The 19,219-nt window shown below is 38.4% G+C and overlaps 1 protein-coding gene across 2 annotated transcripts; it reads left to right on the top strand.

Moving 5' to 3' along the window:
* Window positions 1-792: 792 nt before the first annotated feature.
* ALKAL2 (ALK and LTK ligand 2) lies at window positions 793-18,400 on the top strand. 2 transcript variants are annotated; one of them, XM_082755887.1, is made up of 6 exons: window positions 793-889; window positions 1,486-1,820; window positions 4,304-4,357; window positions 4,462-4,542; window positions 7,266-7,331; window positions 15,449-18,400. In XM_082755887.1, the coding sequence occupies exons 1-5, from the start codon at window positions 885-887 to the stop codon at window positions 7,328-7,330; spliced, it is 540 nt and encodes a 179-aa protein (XP_082612013.1). In that variant the 5' UTR covers window positions 793-884; the 3' UTR covers window position 7,331; window positions 15,449-18,400. The 2 variants fall into 2 exon arrangements, with proteins under 2 accessions (XP_082612013.1, XP_082612014.1); XM_082755888.1 differs by lacking the exon at window positions 793-889 and adding an exon at window positions 1,097-1,117.
* Window positions 18,401-19,219: the final 819 nt, after the last annotated feature.

Genomic DNA, 19,219 nt, shown 5'->3' with positions numbered 1-19,219 from the left:
CCGTCCAACTTTATATTTGCCTTTATTTTCCTGCCCCGGCTGCCAAGGGAGAGGTTTATACACACAATCAGAGCAAATAGAAGGAGTTCAGCCGGATCGCGTTTCACCGGCAGCCCCCCTTCCGAAGGGGCTTAACGGGGGGGGAGAAGAAGCGAGCGGGGAGCGGCGGTGGCACGGCGGGACGGCTCCGGCTCCTACCGGGAGCTGCCTTCCTCCCTCCTCCCTCCTCCTCCTCCTCGTCAGCCCACCCGGCTCTCCGGGGAGCGCTTCCAGGCAGCGCCGGCAGCCCCGGGAAGCCACCGGGGGCTGCCCCTGCCAAGAAGAGGCGACGCCGCACCGCCCGGACCCTCCCGCGGCCACCGCTCCGCCGCCCTTCCCGCTCGGCGGCGGCAGAAAGCAGCCGGCCCCCGGCCCCTTCCCCGCCCCAACACCGCCCCTTCCCCGCCGCCGCCCGAGCCTCAGGTTCCCGGTAAACCGGGGCCGGGGACCCGCCCGGAGGGAGCCGCGCCAGGGCCATGAATATTTCAGCGCCTCCTCAGCGCGTTTCTAATTAAAGGCTGGGGCCCTGCGCTCCCCCCCCCACCACACACACACACCCTCCCCTTTCCCCGTCTGCCCTCCTCCCGCTCACACACACACACACACTTGGGACCGGCTCCTTACGTCGGAGCGAGGAGAGGAGCGACCGAGCCCTGCCCGGGGGAGGGACGGGGGGGACCGGGGAGGGGGGGGGAGAGAAAGGGGAGGGGGGGGGGGGGGGCTGTGCAGCAGCGACGCTCCCGAGGTTGCCAAGTGGACTTTTATTGTTTTCCACCCACTTCCAAGTCGATACTATCTGCCGTCTCATGTCCATCCTATAGCCTATATAAGCGGCTGCGCCGGCGATGGAGTAGGTGGCGGAGGGACGGGAGGGGGGCGGGCGGGCCGGCCGCCGACAACTCGGACTGTTCTGCTGCTCCTGCTGCTCCTACTGCTCCTGCTGCTCCTACTGCTCCTGAGGCTCCTACTGCTCCTACTACTGCTGCTCCTACTGCTGCTGTCCCTGCTGCTGCTGCTGCTGCCCGGGGAGAGCGGCCCCCGCGGGGAAGACAGCTCGCCTTGCGGCACGGAGAGCCAGGTAACCCGGCCAGCAAGGGGCCGGCCGCCTCCCTCCTCCTCCTTCTCCTCCTCCTGCTCCTTCTCCCCGTCCCGGAGCGCTGGCCTGGCCGGGAAAGTTGGCACGGGACAGAGAGGGGCGCCACGCGTGGGACAGCCCTTGTGCCTGCGGGGTGCGCCCAGCCAGGGTGGAAAACTTCGGGGAAAGTTGGGCGCCGCTCGTTTTGTCCCGGCTCGGCTTGTCCCGGTGTGTCCCGGCTCGGCGGGGCTGCTCTGCCCCAGCAGGCATCAAGCAGAGCGGGCTCGGTGTCCCGGCTCCCCCTCCGTGTTTCCCATTTCACCCCCCGTGTGCCTCCCCACCTGCAACCCACCCCCGTTTTTATCTTGCAGCGGAATAGGAAGCCTCCCCCGCCGGCAGCGGATCGTTCCTCTTCATCTGTTCGCTCGCCCTTCGGGTCAGGCTGCGATGAGCGGACTGAGGTCTCCTGGGCTGCTGGGGCTGGTGCTCTTAATGCTCTCGGCGGGATATTGCAAAGAGAAGAGCGACTCCGCAGATCTGAAGGACAGGCAAAGCCTCTTAAATCTTATCATGGAGATCATTCGGGAACTGAAGAGGTACCACCTGGAGAAGGACAGTGGGGTGCAGTACTTCTCCAAACACGACTATAACTTAGACCGAAGGGAAGTGGCAGACTACGGAGGGTACCAGGATGAGCAGAGAGTTGGTAAGTCACAGCCCCTGACTAAGGAGAGCTTTCTCCTTCCGTAGGGTGCCTTGGGGAATCAGACATCACATCAGGTTACTAATTTTGTATCGAGGATCAACCACCCAAAATACCTGCAGACTCTCTCTGGTATCAGAAACTGATGCAGGCGGCAAATTTGGAATAGAAAAACTCCATTCGCATCTCAGAGCCTCTTACTGTCTGGATAATGTACTCAGCTGAAAGTCTGACTTCCTGTGTGTTGGCTTGAACAAAATCTATTAACAAGGGAAAGCAGTGAAATGGGCTGAGATCAAAGAAATAAGGGATGAAAATGCTCTTTCTCCTGGAAGTTTACCATTTTTTAAAATGTGCCTAGTTTTAAGTGTTTCTTGGAAATGACCCTAGCGGTAATTCCCCTGCAGGACTCTACTATGCCCATGCTCTTAGAGATATTGAGAAGTCTGTCCTAGAGCTCAGCTTCATTAAACTTTTCACCCTGCTTATTAGTGCTGCCTTTTGTATTCTGGAGGGTAGCACCTTTGAAAAATACTAGGGAACTCAAATAGAGCACTCCTCTGTCACCACACGAGCTATGCATGCTCCGAGTCACTCCTTCAATCATCTTTCTACTCATCTGTAACCTCCAGTGAAAGCCCCCATGTGTTTGTAAGATGCTCGGGGCTGGATGTTCAGAGCAGTCATACCAAGCCACGCAGTGATGGATAGCTACAGCTCAGTTTCACGATGTGCCTCTGTGCATCCTGCTGAAAGTTGACTTGACTTCTCCTGCTGCCATGTCTCATTTAGTGTTTGCTGTCACTCCCAAGCCCCTGCAGCGCTGCTGCCACTCCTCTTACCCCTCCTACTGAAAGGCACTTTCTGAATAATTTCCAGCAGATGCACTCACCTTCTTCCAATCTGGCTTTCATCTTCCTAGCATGCTATTTATTTTGCCTTTATTGATCTCATAAAGTTCCTTTGTACCTTTACTTCAGTCATTCATATTCAAATATCCTCATGATTTGCATTTGTTGATGATTGTCATGAAAATGTTACTTCCCCATCTAGACGATTAATGAATATACAGAGGAAGACAATTTTGTTCCATTTAAGCTCAGCACAGTGAGAACATTTTGTTTTGTAAATGTTGAAAAGTTAAAGAGGCCAGATGAAGCAGTGAACTCTAATCCGCACAACTCTAAATCTCAGCAAGAAACATTGGCATGGTTCTTGGCCATCCAACATCAGCACACTGGTGCAAAACATCTGGCTTGTATTCATCAGTTATCTATGTAAACATAAAACCACTTCAGAGCAGAATAGTTGGTACTGGTGTCACTGACTCCTAAGCAGAATTTTACATTTTATTCTTATAAAGGAGTTATTCCCAGCAACTCTGAAAAGGAACTACTGCTTAAAGTTCTTCCTCTCACTTTTGGCATCACTTTCCCAGTGAGCCTGTCCCCTGGGAAATTTCTGAGTGAAGCATGTGTGTTTTTAATGCTCTTCGTGACATAATTAGGTCAAATACGATAAGGTCAATTTTACTTACACTGACTAAAGTTAGAAGTAAATGAAGAATGACTTTCGAGAAGTGTCTAACCTCAAAAGTGAATCAGATCTGGATGGAAATGTTCTCTGCTTTATATCTGATAAGAGGTGCCAGGGGAATGAAAAAGGCTGCTCAGGCATTTATGGTCAAATAAATAAAGCACCATGTAGTGTATCACACACAATCAGCACTAGGCTATCAGCATAGAGTTCGTAACGGAAAGCAATCAAAGATAGCTGTAAATCAGGAAGACACAAGGAAGGGTTAGGGCTAAAATGGATTTCAGTAAACCAGTTTCATTTTGCCATCTGCTGAACACAAAACGCGAGGTGGTAAACCACAAATATAGGGAGCCAGAAGAGAGCAATTTGCTTGGGATCATTTCCTGTGAATTTTATTTACTGCCAGAGGGGAAAAAAATATTCCTGTAAGTAGATCAATCCAGTCTCACGATTACAGCAGGACAGTGCTTGTACAAACATACCTCTGACAAAAGAATGGATACGGTTGCGTAAGAGAATTAGAAGGCACAAAACCAAACTTGAATGTATCTTTGGATCTTTACCAGCAGTGGGAGGAGCCTTTTCCAAGCAACTATAAACTAAAATGTTGTAAAGAATTTAAATCTAGGTAAACGTGACAATGTAATTTATAGAGAGCTAAAATCTGATTCTTAGTTATCAGACAACATCATTTATAACTGCACACCTAAGAGACACTACTTGTTTCATCCTCACAGTGTGTTTCATGGTGCATTTTACAGTGGCTTCATATGTAAAACAAGAGCTTGCAATTTGGCCTATTGTATGCAAATGAGTTCTGACCACTCTGCATCTGTCAGGAGGTAGCAGTGATGTTTGCTGGTCAGAATTTATTCATTTTTCTCATGCTGTGCTTGGCAAGCACAGTTCCTACAGCAGAGTGACTATGCTTTTTTTCTGTCCAACAGAAATAGTTCCCAGAGATCTGAGGATGAAAGACAAGTTTTTAAAGCACTTAACAGGTACGTCTTAACTTTGTCTTGATATCCATTATGTCATGTACATACCATAAACTGTATTTTATCCTGTAAGCTGCACTGACTCTTATTTTTCCCTTGTATTTCAGGTCCACTCTACTTTAGCCCAAAATGTAGTAAACACTTTCATCGGCTTTATCACAATACAAGGGACTGCACCATCCCAGCATGTAAGTGCCAAAAACAAAGGCTAACTTTCATAAAAGAACAGAAAACTCTGAAGTAGAGTAGCTCTGTGGGATACCTGCTGTGATACAATGTTAGAGTATACTTCTTGCAGTGCAGAATCTGTAGTGCTCTGCAGCACGTTTGCTAAAACTGCCTTAGCATTACAGTGGGGGAAATGGCAACACAATATTTTCACTGCAAAGAGACTGCGTAGAATGACTGTAAACACTGGTTATTTAGTTATTTATGCATGTGCCTTGTTTGTTCGAAATCAAAGGCGTTTTTCATAGAAGCATGTGACTCCTTTTCCAAACCTATCATACTTAACTTATAGTGCTGCAAATTCAAAATAGGATCAGAAATTCAGCTGGGGCTATTTCCTGTTCATTATTTATGGAGAACATATAATAGTTGGCACGGGTTGTCCAGAGTGGCTGTGGAGTCTCCCTCCTTGGAGATCTCCATAAGATTCCTGGACATAGTCCTGGGTGGCCCTGCTTGAGTAGGGGTTGGACCAGATGCCTCCAGAGGTCCCTTCCTACCTCAGCCATTCTGTGATTCTGTAATGTATCTTGAAGGCATTACACATTTTGAAAGTTCAGCTACCAATCTACCAGTCATGCTGAAAGTGAACCTTTGCAATCTTTCTCTTTAGTAAATCACAAAAAATGTAATGTTTCTCAAGGTTAATGAAAACAAACAAACCACCAGCTGAGGGACACAAGTAACAAAATTCATATTATGTTATCTCATCAATGTTGGCAGCACAGATTTTCATTTTTTTTTTTAAATCTGAAATCGACATTTATCACTCAGGAGATGTGATTCCAGACTCATACCAAGGTGGACCTGTTGAGTAAGAAGATGCTGTTTTAGTGCAGCTTTTGAGAATGGAAGCACACTTTATTTTACTTTTCTGAGGTAAAATAAACTCCTGTTTCTATTCCCAGTTGGGTCAGTAGCAGAGCTGGGAATAGAAACAGGAGTTCCTGATTCCAAGTTTCAAGTATTAATAAATATTTCAGCCAAATATATTTTAAAGGCATATTTGGTAAGACCTACAGACTTTCTTCATATTCATTAAATCTTCATATTAGGACTACCTTGGAGATAAAGACTTTTATATAATGACTAACCAGCTCATGCTCAGTTTACATGGATGGTGATGGAGCTCTTAATAAGAATGGTGCTTTAAATAAGCAAATGGACATATTACCTTTTTCATAAGGATCACATCACAAACATCATTTGACTCGGCACTAACCGAGTACTTCAAGCTGTGAAGCTAAAACCTAGTCGGCCTCTAAGTCCTTATCCTTCTGACAGGTGACACACCCACCAGCATAATGCCTGGATAATGGAGGATAATTTGTACAAATGGAAATTATAGCATACCTATGCTGTGAGTTAAAGACTGTTAACATGGCATCTCTAGGAAACATAAGATGTTTCTTAGAAATAATGCCTACGAAAATAAACATCAGTCACTGGACTGGACTGACTAGCATCTTCTTAAAGTAACTTTCTTCTACAAACATGAAATAAAAAACCTCCTTTAATTCTACATGCACAACATAATGTTACTTTTTGATAATATCCTGATTTCAGTTTAAACTTACTGTTCATTATATGCTCTAAATTATGTTCTAAACTACTGTTCATTCTACTGACATTTTATGTCATTCAAAGGCAAGACAATAAAGAAATTAAAAGCATCTGTGATGCTGCCACAAGGTGGGAACAAGTACAAATGTATTTTGTTGGCATATCTTCTTAGTAGCACAGACACCTAAGACCTACTTTAGTCTCCTGTCTGAATGTGACCAACTTTCACATAATTTGCTTTCCATTGGCCATGTTAAAAAAAAAAAGGGGGGGCGGGATCAAAAAAACAATTTGATTAATTTTGCAGATTTGCATTGGTTCTGTTCATCATCACACAGCTCCTTATTATTAATGCATCTAAATAAATAAATAAGGTACCTAAAACAAGAACTACTAACAATAGACCTACCATGAAAAAAAAAAATTACCAGTTTCAAGATGGAACTTGATACAGTTACGAATGAACTTATATTATATGGTTGCCAATGGGCAACGTTCCTATGAATATACAAAAAAACACCAACAAATACAGGTGATGTTACTCTACACTGATATAACACAATGTATACAGTATGTTTCTATCAGAGACCTTATTTGTCTAGTTTTACAATTTTTACAGGAAGAAAAGTTAACGTAAAATATTGCAACTCCCCAATAAGTTGACATACTTGCTCACTGATGGCTGGAATTCAAAGATGGATGAGCACTACTTATTCATCCTCTAGCATAGAAATACTACACTCACATATTTAGACCCCGACATGTAAGCACATACACAGATGGGTAAATGTTTATACATACATACACTTGGAATACCTATAAGCACATTCATGCTATTTATTTTGATATTATGCATGCAGAAATACCATGCATACAATTATATGTGCCTTTAGACAATTATGTGTGCCTTTCGACATGGCTCTCATTATGGAGTTTTTACACACTACTTTTCTAAGTCTAAGGAACTGACTTCTGTATTGTTGCAAACTAAGGTGTTCATTAAACTTAATCGTGACAATACTTTGCATGCCGTTATCAATTTTGATTTTTAAAAGCAAAAGTTTTTTACTTCATTAATGTTTGTATTTATGCTGTTTTTTTTTTTTTTTTTTCCTAACAGACTACAAAAGATGTGCCAGGCTTCTTACTCGGTTGGCAGTAAGCCCAATGTGCATGGAAGGATAAGGTAAGCTTTTTGACAATAATAATGACATTCTACTGCATAGCAAAGCTGTGGCTTTTGTTTCATACATGAAAACTCATAATAAAAATAGTTTTTTGGCTAAGATATTCCTCTTTCATAGTATTTGGAGTAACTGGCTTAATCTGGCAAGTAGTGGCAATAAATAAAGGCTACCCCCTACTGGAAGTCATTATATAAAAGTCCATGTGCATCAGCTGTGAATTAGAATTATACAGTTACCAGCTAGTGAATTTGTTGTTATAGAACAAAACAACAGCTGTAGCTTATTTTTTTCAATAGTTGACTCAGTATACAATTGTTTATATTGGTAGTGGCAGCCCTTTTATGTGTGCAGCTGTAGATCTCTGGTGTACATTTCAGTATAAGTTAATATACACGTAGCTATACACATGACAGCTTTATACATGCAGATAGGTTGCAGGTGCTTTTATGGTACTTAAAATGTATTAGTAGCATTGACAAACTAACTTTAAGCTGTCCAGATTTCTAGGGATTTTCATTGTGTACACTATGTCTATGTACACTTCTATGTCTGTGGGTTATTCCCTCCCTTTTTGCTTAGATGTACCTCTAATTCCTAGAAGTACTTTGGGAACCTCAGCATAAACCAAAAAAAAAAAAAAAAAAAAAAAAAACTATCTGTATTTCTAGAAAACTACTTGTAAGAATACAAAAAAAAACTAATTTAAACTCTGTCCTCAGCCTTTACCTGAGACAGAAATGTGAACCTCTGACAAAGGAGTAAGTAATAACCCATATGGACATTTCAGTAACAAGTGCTATCAAAGGTATTTTAACTCTGTGACAAGATACACATTTTGTGGGGGGGGAAAAAAAAAAAAAAGCATTAAGGTTTAAGCATCTTATTTGACTTTTTAAAGCATGGAAACTGTTTTGCATGGCATTCTTACAAGCAAGCTAGTGATATGAGATCAAGACACATGCAAAAACGGTTGGCAAATATTGAAGTTATTAGTGCTTCAGTGCCAAACTGAAAACTTGTATTGGGCATAGTCACACAGCTACATTATGGGTATGGTATTGCTCAATACTTTCATTAATTTGCATGGTAGAAGTCAGTACATTTATGGTGTAGGAGAGGCAACCATGAGGGAGTACATCACTGAAATTTAAAATAATTTTGAAAATGTAGCTGAATAGTCTAAAAACAGGATAAAACATAAGGGGAAAGCAGAATTATGAAGCCATGTAGGAGTAATATATATGCAGAAATATACGGCAAGCTGTGAAATGCTAGATAGGTAGTTCTGTAGAAAGTGCAGGAATTATGGTAGACTCATGTTTAGTTTGTGATCCACTATGTCACACTTGAAAAAAAGACAAACTGGAATTTATAAATAGAAACATTGTTTATAAAACGTGAAATAATCACTGTTGCTGGTAGGGCCTCATTTAGAATACAGCATTTAATTGAAGACCCCACACTTGAAGCCATATGGGTGTTTCTTGGTTGCTCTGAAGAACAGCAAAATGGATGACTAAAGAAAACACAATTTACAAGAACTGAAAGGAATTAGGATTATTTAGTCTAAAGGACAGATGAGTATGGGAAAACACAACCAAGCTACTTTACTTCATAAAAGGTGGCCACAAGCCATTCTCTTTATCCAGTGTGGATAAATAAGATTTACTTTGTTTAAATTACAACGATAGGACTCCAACTAGATGTTAGAAAAGACTTTTCTAACAGCCAGGGCAGAGATCATATATTAAATCATTAGATACCATTCAGGATTCTGACTTTATACTAAACTCCTCAACGTACTTTTAAGTATTTTCTGCCAAGACTTCCTAAAATAGACCTAGACTAGCCCAGCTTCAAGTCAAAAAGTTTCTAAGGTCCATTGACTGTTACATTACTTGATGTCATCAATTGAAATACGCAGCCATCGAGAGGAATCTTTTATTCATACACTTTGTGTTCAGAGATAGAATCATGGAAATAACTGCAGTAAGACAAATAAAAGCTAGTAAATAAGTAAATCCTCTGATCTCATTTAGAGGAATTCCAGGATTTAACCTTTCAAGTCAAAGAAAGCAAGGAATGAATTTGATAATGATTTGAGAATGATATTCACCTGTGAAAGGTAGGTGAGTAGTGTATTACCAATACTAATACGCCAGAGTTGGGAGATCTTTTCTCTCTTTCCTTCAAAAATTTTATCTATCATTGCACCTTGTCACAAAAGCACAAACTTGTAAATATGAAGGAACAGTGACTAAAGTAGTTCTCATCACAAGCTAGTAGTCTATTAAAAAAAAAAAAATCCATCTTATTTTGCCAAAGAACTCCTTAGCTCAACTAACTGGCATGTCTGAAGGTCTCCACAAGCCAAAGGTACAAACCATTAACAGTATCTGCACTCGTAAGCACCATTTACTAAAAGAATAGCCTTTCCTCCTACACCACATATGCCTTGAGACCCCCACTGAAGTCCCCATAAAATTAAGCATCTTTCCTACCCAAACCTTTTCCAGTGGATCAGCTCGATTTTGTGTGGGTAAGACATCCTCACAAAGAGAAGTACAATGAAGACTTTGTTTTCATCATTGCATGGACAGCAGTAGAAAAATGTAGGTTTTTGATTTTTTTTTTTTTATTTTTCACTTATCAGTCCATTTTTTTTTCTCCCCAGAGCAGATAATTATCATTGTCCAAGGTCTTTTCAATGGGTTTTAAAGTTTTGAGCATAGTACCAGCTGCACATGGTAAAACAAAATTTCAAAACCATTTCTTGCTTAAGATGGCTCTCCAGTAAAAGAATTTTTTTTTTTTTTTTTTAATAGCCTGGCAATAGGTAAACATTTCTGGTTTCTGCTATAAAGCTACCAGTTTATATCAATTCTAAAGCTTAGACTAATTCTGGAATAGTAGAGAACACAAATTTATTGTGATACATGTACTACAAAAGTGAATACTTTCTAGTGATTTCCCCCAAAATCCTGAATTCACAAGCAGTATTTGACAGTTTATATTAACCGTAATGACAAATACATTTAAAAATGTTTTAAAAGTACGACACATTTCATGTTGTTGTTCTACTCTCTCCCAACTTGTACTGAGATTTATATAGAGATGCTGTCAAGATAAAATCTTAAGTAAGATATCACTCAGGGATTATTCATCGAGGAAAGAAAAACACCATACTTGTGCTTTTTCCTTACTTATTTTAATAGTCTTATTGCCTATGAAGTATGTTACATATTTAAAAATAATGGAACCATGAATATGTATTGCTTTTATTTAACAAAACTCTTGAATTTATGCTGAAGCTAAATACACTACTAACTGGAGACCATATGCCAAGAATGATAAGGAATAAAAATTTAGGTTAGAGATTTACCATGTTTTCTTCAAAATATATCCACAGATAGGGTTCAGCAAAAATATTGTATCTTTTTATTTCAAAAATGTAAGAAGATTTCATTGTTCTTGTTAGTTTTTTATCTTGCATTCAGATATGGAGTCCCACTCATTTTTATACCTCAGAATTTGTTGTTGCTAACTAAGGTGGTATATTGGATCTATCAGTGATCTGAGTCAATACAAAAAATCCTGTATCATAAGCTAGTAGAAGACATTCTTAGTTGTTAATGCCTACCTTTTTGTTCCAACAGAATTAGACTTTCTATTTTGCTCAACTTTGTTGAAGGCTTATCATTGGGCTGGGCTATAAGAAAAATAATTGCTGTTTGATATTTTGGCAAACTGGTAGTTTGGGCACATTTTTAAGATCCATGGACATCTGCCTATGATTAGAGATTAATGTAGGAGGAAAAGAAGTAAAAGAACAAAAAAGGGTAGATTTGTTTTTGATTTGTTCTGACAATGAGTTTTGGACTATCACAGTTTAAAACACAATTTTTAAACTTGGTCCTAATATCAAACAATAAAATAAGATACGAAAGCAGGAATTGGGCATCTATTATCACAGTGCATACTTAAGCCAGGTGTGGAGGGGTAGGTGTGTTAATTACAATGTGTCTTGTGGGGCATTCACTTTTCTCATTTTTTGTACATACGTGTAACTAGGCTCCCTTTTCTGTCTCCTTTTTAGGGTGTAATTTCAAATTTGCTTCCCACAAACATTTGAGCAGTGCAGGGGCAATTTTACATGTTCAGACACCATCAGTCAATCCAGAATAGCATGTCTATATTAACACAGCATTCAGTAGCCTTTCTCTAACAGACAACCCAGGCCATCTTTCCAGCTTGCCACTAGTGCCAGCTCTGACTAGTTTTATTCTGCAACACTTCTCCTTCCTCTGTTCAACACAACTATCCCAGTCTATCTTCCACACTATTTGTTCTCTCCTTCAGACTCATTTTTCTCCAGCTTCCCTAACAGCTCCTATACTTATTTTCTTTGCCCCACCCCATGCAGGCACACCCAACACCCATTGTCCAAAATGAAGGTTAATGAACGTCAGGAACAAGATTTCTGAGTATTCACCTAAAGTTCTCACTGAATATCTTTTATAGTTGTTGTGACAAACAGTGATCCAGCTGGAAATATAGCCTCCCTGGCACCACTTGTCACAATCATGTTGGCTTCAGTCAGATTTTACTATTTTTATTTGAAAACCACAGGTGCTACTGTTGTGACCCTCCTTTTTCCATCAGTAGGTTTGCTACAGACCAGTAGTGATCTCACAATGTATTCTTAAAACCTCCTGGTACAATAAGGATCTAACTATATATAAATACAAGTATATATAAATAAATACTTGTATTTATGTAAACTTTTTTTTTTTTTTTTGAGTTTCTGCAGTTATTTCAAATGAAGATAAAACTAGTGATACAATGTTAAACTAGTAAATACATGATTAGTGCAAGTGGGAGTCTCAGACTAGGTGAGGAAGGGAGCTTTAATACAAAAAGTACATGAAAAATCTACGTTATTTCTTCCCCAGAGGAAAAAACACACATAACTAGCAATATTTAAAATAAAAGAACAATAGAATCAATGCTTCTTGTTTAATAAGGCCATAACAGGACAAGAATAAATACATATATATATGAAGGTCAAAGATTCTCAATAAAATTCCTAATAAGCTAAAGTATACTGATAACTTAAATTTAATTTGAAAAATCTGTATAAACTTTTTAAGATGTGTTAACCATACTAGTAATGTACATTAAGAAATCTGAAAGGACAATATAAATTTGGAAATTTTAAATATAAAAGGAGAAAACTGAAATACCACACAAGACATCCCATTCCCATAATCCACATTCTATATTAACTATTTCAAACAATCTTTAAACCAATATATTGTTCGGACTCTTAAGTTTTACTTCAAATGTTTTCTAACTGTAGAGCCTTTAATTGCTTTCTCTTAGTTTCTCATTCAGACTAAGACCGAGTGCACTCAAGAAATGTCAGACACTTTCATTTCTTAAAAGAAGCAAACATGGGATTAAGATGTGGGTTTTGCATGTAACCAAGTGAAAGCAGATCCTTTTTTTTTTTTCTAGAAAGCATACACTGATCCATTGTATCCAAGTTCTCACAACATATTCAATCATGTCGGCTTGGTCACACAAAATAGTCCCCAAGTTAACTCAGTTAAGACTTTATCAGAACCACTGCTCTGAATTAAATAGCCAGCGTACATGGTTACTAGTGTGGTGTAATTCAGCTTTGTAATAGACAGTTCTGAGTTTTATCTACTAGGGGAACCTCTGTGGCTAGTACCAGATCTAACATTATCAGCTTTATCTTCCCTGTATGGATCTCTGAGATCTGATGTTCACATTGGAGCAGATGTCCACCTGGGCTGGGCTTTCACTGCTGGGAAACAAAAAGGAATTTCTGATGTTAGCATATGGAAATTCTGCTACAGAATCCTACTAGCGCAGTGTTTTTTAAAGTTTACATTGATATTTAAAACACCAACTTCCTCTCTTGGATAGCTTTTTCTTAGTATTTATCATCATGCACAGATAATGACTAGAACCAAATTTGGAAAGCTGTAATACGCCTTTGCAGTATCTTTCATTTGTGCTTTTTAAAACTGGAACAACTGTATCATTCAGATGGTTTCAGCTAACATTGCTGCTTGTTGTGTTTTGTTTTTTTAAGGGGGGTGGGTGGGTGGGGTGTTTTTATTTATTTTTTATTTTTTCTCCCTTGTATTAACAAAGGAAAACCAATAATTGAATTAAAGAAAAAGAAATTGTATGACTGTCTATGTTCCCAGAAATATTGCAGTCAAGTAGCATTCAGGATCTCCAGTAAGAATACTACCTGCCATCCTTCAGCTAAATTTCAATTTTCCTAGACCAATGCATAACACAGACTATACAAAATTAAATAACATAATAGTACAATAGATCAATTCATGCTCAAAACCTAGGGTCTTTTCATGGGTACTGCAAATGTCAGGGATTTAGAGAACTGCAAACTACCTGAGCACTGAGAATATAGGACCAATGGCTTTTGATCAGATAGCCATACAAAAGCAGGTATAAATGAGACAACAAGTAAGCATACTATGCAAGTTCAACCACTGCCATTTTTTCCAGCCTCAGTAAACTTCATATTCCCATTACTATTAGTGATGAACAAACTATTTATTAAATTCTCTATTTTTAAATTGTCAGGTGTACCACACTGTAATCAGACTAAAAGCTTTTAAATATCACTTTTCAGCTTAAATAAAGCACAGTATGGGTACACATACAGAAACTAAGCTAGATGAAAATGTAAGACTGAAATTTTTTTTTATCAGTTTCCCCTCTAAAGCAAGGACATAAAAAAGTGTGCTATCTCCAAAGCTAAATTATATCAAGCTTGTCTGTAACATTATTACATTTCCTAACAGTTTTTAAAACATTGCAAAATTAAATATATGTTTAAATAATACTAACAAGTACTTCTGTATGCATCAATAGCTTGATTTCCAATGGGTTATGTCAAGTCTGACTTTGCATTCAAATGATTCTATTACAAAGTATACTTAAGCAGTAGAAAATATAGAGAAACTCAAAATAGCAGAGAATTCACAGGATCATGGCAGAGAGATACAGATGTTCAGATAAACGGTATGAAAGTTTTAACTATTAAAAATGATGTAAGAAGCACTTTAATCCACTGCTTTTTTCCATCTTACACATGGATTTCTGACATTTACGAAGAACATTTATTCTGCATTTTTTCATTCAATAAAGACATTAAAAGGTTGTCTCAGAAACACACAAAGCTGGGTAGACTTGCAGCATTTGATGGTCACCTGTATAGAAAATGCAGCTGTGGATAATGTCAACATACTCGGAAGTTACTGGAAAGAGGGGAAATTTCTAGATAAGTACACAAAGAGATGGTTCTATTACATTTTCTCAGCTGGCTTAGAAGTGTGGGGGAAAAGTGTTGCAGTAACTTTCACTGCTTGATTTGTAAATGAACCTTTCTAGACTAGACAATGTGTGTACATAAGCAGGGTAGAAACCTGTCATTTCTGTGATTTCAATACCAGTGTTACAGAAGTGGCTTTAATTCCAAGAACCTGCTCAGGGAAGAGTTACTAGAACTGGCAGCAAATTGATCCGCTTCTTCTCAGTTTGATCCAGCTTCTACTCAGGTTGTGTGGCCTCACTGTTTGCAGGTCCCAGGGACAAGAGACTGGTCTTTTAAACCTTATCTTAACAGATTTATATTACTGGACATTGTACCAACAGCTTCCTGATATCAAGACACTAAGACAGAAATTTACAATATGTTAATAACTGTACTTGATGTTTATTCACTTTTTGACCTCAGTGTTATACTCAAAGGTACAGGCTAAACTTACCTACAAGCACATTTTGGGTAAGCAGAACTGTAGTATCCAAATCTCTTCAGTCTACCTAAAATGAACCAACACAAAAACAAGAATGACTTCCAAAGCTTCATCCTTGAGGAACAAAACAGTAATTTAGTACAACTACATGCACTATTAGATCTTTATGAAGTCATCACTAAATTTGACATTTTTATTTACTTACTATTTTCAGTATGCTAAATATATTCTTAAACACTTGTATGTGAGTATAAAAATGATGAAAGGAAATTTTCTTCTTTCTTTTAATCCACCAGATATCATTATCATGAAAAGAAAAACCAAGAACCAAGAGAAGTGCCTTGGAAACCAACAGGGAAATAGAACTTACTACCTTTATAACATATTCCATTGTGAACAAGAGATTTATTTTTGCAGATTGACAGACTACTTCCCATAATTCTTTTAACATGCATTTTGTAGGTTGTCAACAGTTGGCAGATTGACATTCTCTTTACAGTAGCATAACTGCCAGTAGTACATAATGCTCAATACTTAAAAAACACACTACAACTGATGTGTAATGCTGCCAAAAATTACGTAAACACAAATATTTCACCATGAAAATTGATGTTCTATTGCTTAATTCTACAATTTTAAGGAATGTTTGTTTGTATATCTAGAACTACTAAAGATCTGCTCCACAGTAGTTGTGGTCACTTGATATCCTTCATGCTTATGCAATTTTTTAAAAGTTTGGTTAAAACAGACTTGCATTGGGGTCACATTGTACCCTAGGAGTACAAATTGCATGACAAACAGAAATGTAATTCAAAGTAGACATATTTTTGGGGACAGTGGAGCATGGATTTTGTACACAAAAAACAAGCTGCCATTAATTTACTTTATATAATAAATGTATAAAACATTCCAGCTAACGTGCAATATGTAAATACTGTAAATAACAGGCATAAGTAATAAAGTGTTTGGTATTAAGATGTCTTCAGTTTGCTTTCTGTTCACTGAACCCAGAATTTGAAAAACAGATGGCATTTTCAGGTAGTTACTGTCATTTATCCATACAAGCATCTTTCCAATGAGAGTTTGCTAGCGTAAGAAAGGTACACCCACCTTGGCGAAGTCCTGTAATTTGGACATTCTCTACGGACTTGGTAGGACGGCCACATGTTCCAGTCTCATGAAATGCCCGGCCCACAAGGCTGCTCCAATTCCAGACAGAATTCTAAATTCAAATCTTTTTTCTTTTCTTTTTTTTTTTTTTTGACAAATGGTTGTTTCAAAATAAATCAATCAATAAATCTGCAATCTATTCACAATACTGCAAAGAAATGATTATAACGAATGAGCCCAGTATTTTAGTTTTAACTTTTGAGGAGTCAGTGAACGCTCACTCAAGAAACCTTGTTAACATCTCCCTTTCTTCCACCGATCTGATATTAAGTCCAATTGTCAAAATAAAATGTCTCAAACAGGAAGAAAACCATTAAGCACAATTTGTGCTTAATGACACCTCAGTAACACCTCAGAAAGTTTTATCTTAATAAATTGAAGCATTTAGCTTCAATTTTATCCTCAATTAAATCTTCAAAATGTAATCGCAACACTGAATACCCTGTTCCCTCCCCACAAAGTTAGCAGACTTCTTGAAATTCACACTTATGAGCCTTCAGCATCTAGCTCTTTAGAAGAAAAAAAGATAAAACATTGGCAGAGAAGTACAAGACTCCATTTTAGAACATGGCTGTATTTACTAAGGGAGAAGTATGTGGTTCTAATTTAATTACAGTCATCACTAAATGCCAAAGTTTCATTTCTCACTGGAATACGTGTATACTGAAAACATGGAGTTAAGAACGTACTGCTACAGGATTCACTTAGCAGCTCACCTGCAGTAAACATGTCAGTGGGACTCTGTGCCTTTCTGTAGCTCCACTGACTGACGTCAGATCAGAACATACTACTCAATAAGGGAGTTTAAATTAGTATGATTATTTCAGTTTGCAGTAGGACACCTGAAATCTGGTTCAGTTGGAATTTTCTAGAAAAAATGTATTGTAAAGGGAAAACAGTAATTCATTTAATGGCTTAATAAATGAATATAAACAACTTAATTCCATGGAAGGTGTTTTTTGTTTTGTTTTTCTCCTAGATTTAGCAGAAGTTAGCAGGTTTTGACAAAAGATGCAAATTTCAGTATAGCAAATTTTACTTATATTTTCTGGGTGTAGGCTTACTACCTTAACTGAAACAATCCAGGGGCTTAGTCATTTGTAGGATTAATACAAAAATATGTACCACACGTTCAGTTTCTCTTGGAAGCATGGAATGGTACTATGCAGCTGCCTTCTTGAAGGCAATTCCTGCTCTCTATTCTCATATTCTACAAATTTCTGTGCAATATCATGTTGCTCTCCTCCCCTTCCTCCAAAAGAAACCCAGCACAGATAAAATAAATAAATAAATCAGCTTTTATCCTCCCAGTGGAGCTGGTGAATTATTTAGCCGATAGATTACTTGCTGAAAACATAACTTGAGTCAAGCCTGATACTTTACAATCAGATGTGAATTTAACACAAATAATTTTGACTTAGTATCACTTTAGAGGAATTTTCCTAAGCCTAGTAAAGGTAAACAACCATACCCTTTTATCTCCTTTCTGTTATCCCAGCAGCCCAAAGATACAGAGTTAAGACTTAAATCTTTACTTCAATACATAGGAAACTACAGGTTCTACTTCAGGTCAGCCATGAGTGGGAAAGCACAAGCCATCATGTTCTCAATCATCTGAGTTAGTTTACTTTCACTAGAATATTTTAAATGATCTTTCTGGAAAGAATAACATTAGATTATGCCTAAATACTTCCACTTCTGAGGCTAGTGCATAAACCACATTTGAGGTGGTTTGTCCCTAACTGCTCATTTTCCCTCATTTATTTTATTAAAGCATTAATAAAAGAAATTTAAAAACATTTTATGTATATTATTTTTTGTCTCTGCAGTGAAACAGCTCTTAACTTGCAAATTCCTAACTTGTTCACCAAAAATCACAACCATTGGTAACCCAGTAATACACAAGATCCTGGTCTCTGTACTCAAGTGTTCTCTCTACCACTTGCTTTTTTGTAAGCAGGTTCTTAACGTTTTGTGTCCAACTGAAAGCTTACACAAATACTTTCCAGCTGTTTTACATAATGAGTCCCAGGAAATGCAATCCCCACTTTGAAGGCTGCAGTATATGCACAGTGACACCAGAATCCCTCCCTCCCCAAGAGTAACACAGTCCTCTATGCAAATCCCTCTCCCAGAAGGAAAGGAGGTGACAAGTCTAGAGGCTATTCTATTAGTTTGGATGGCAGATATAAGAATAACCACAACACAACTAAATAAATAACAAAGTAAATTTTACAAATAGAGTTTATAGAGCATGTGGTAATGCTAATTCATACTAGTATTAGCATTATTCTGAATAAAAAAAAATATCGTATCAGTTATATTACATTTCTCAGTTATGTTTCTGCCTTAGGCAGAGATTGAATGTGATGTTCAGACAAACAGGCATGGATTTTTACAATGCATTCCGTTTTTGTCCAAGAGCAGAACTTTCTATTTACTGGCTTTCATACAGCTTCATATTGCATATTATATTACATACAAGTGGTCTGTCTTCAGGTTGAACTATACGCTTTTGACAAGCCATCCATTCTCCCGGGTAAATCTGAAAATATGGTCTGTCACTCATACAGAAACTGGGAATATAGCAGGGATTTGAGTATTTTACTACTATGAGATACAAAACGTACACTTGATGTTTCAGCTTTTAAGCTGACATGTTTTGTCCTGAAAGTAAATGTTAACGTTGTATGTACTTATATCAGTGTACCAGGAGTTGGCCACAAGAAGATAGGCAGATGAACCAGAGAAGTCCTATTAACATCAGTGACTATTTCTGATTTCATCTTAACTAGTACAAAGATCTATTAGCACAAAATGATTGCTTCTTTGATAGCTGAGCATTTAAAACTATACAACAGCCCATTTTCACAGGATCCTGACAACAGGTTTTACTT

The sequence above is a fragment of the Aythya marila genome, assembly GCF_965140915.1.
Source record: "Aythya marila genome assembly, chromosome: 3".
Lineage (NCBI taxonomy): Eukaryota > Metazoa > Chordata > Aves > Anseriformes > Anatidae > Aythya > Aythya marila.
This window is presented reverse-complemented; position numbering and strand designations above follow the sequence as displayed.

Coding starts and splice junctions, on each gene's coding strand:
- ALKAL2 (XM_082755887.1), top strand. Junction 1,821..4,303: donor CCAGGATGAGCAGAGAGTTG/GTAAGTCACAGC, acceptor TCTGTCCAACAG/AAATAGTTCCCAGAGATCTG. Junction 4,358..4,461: donor GTTTTTAAAGCACTTAACAG/GTACGTCTTAAC, acceptor CTTGTATTTCAG/GTCCACTCTACTTTAGCCCA.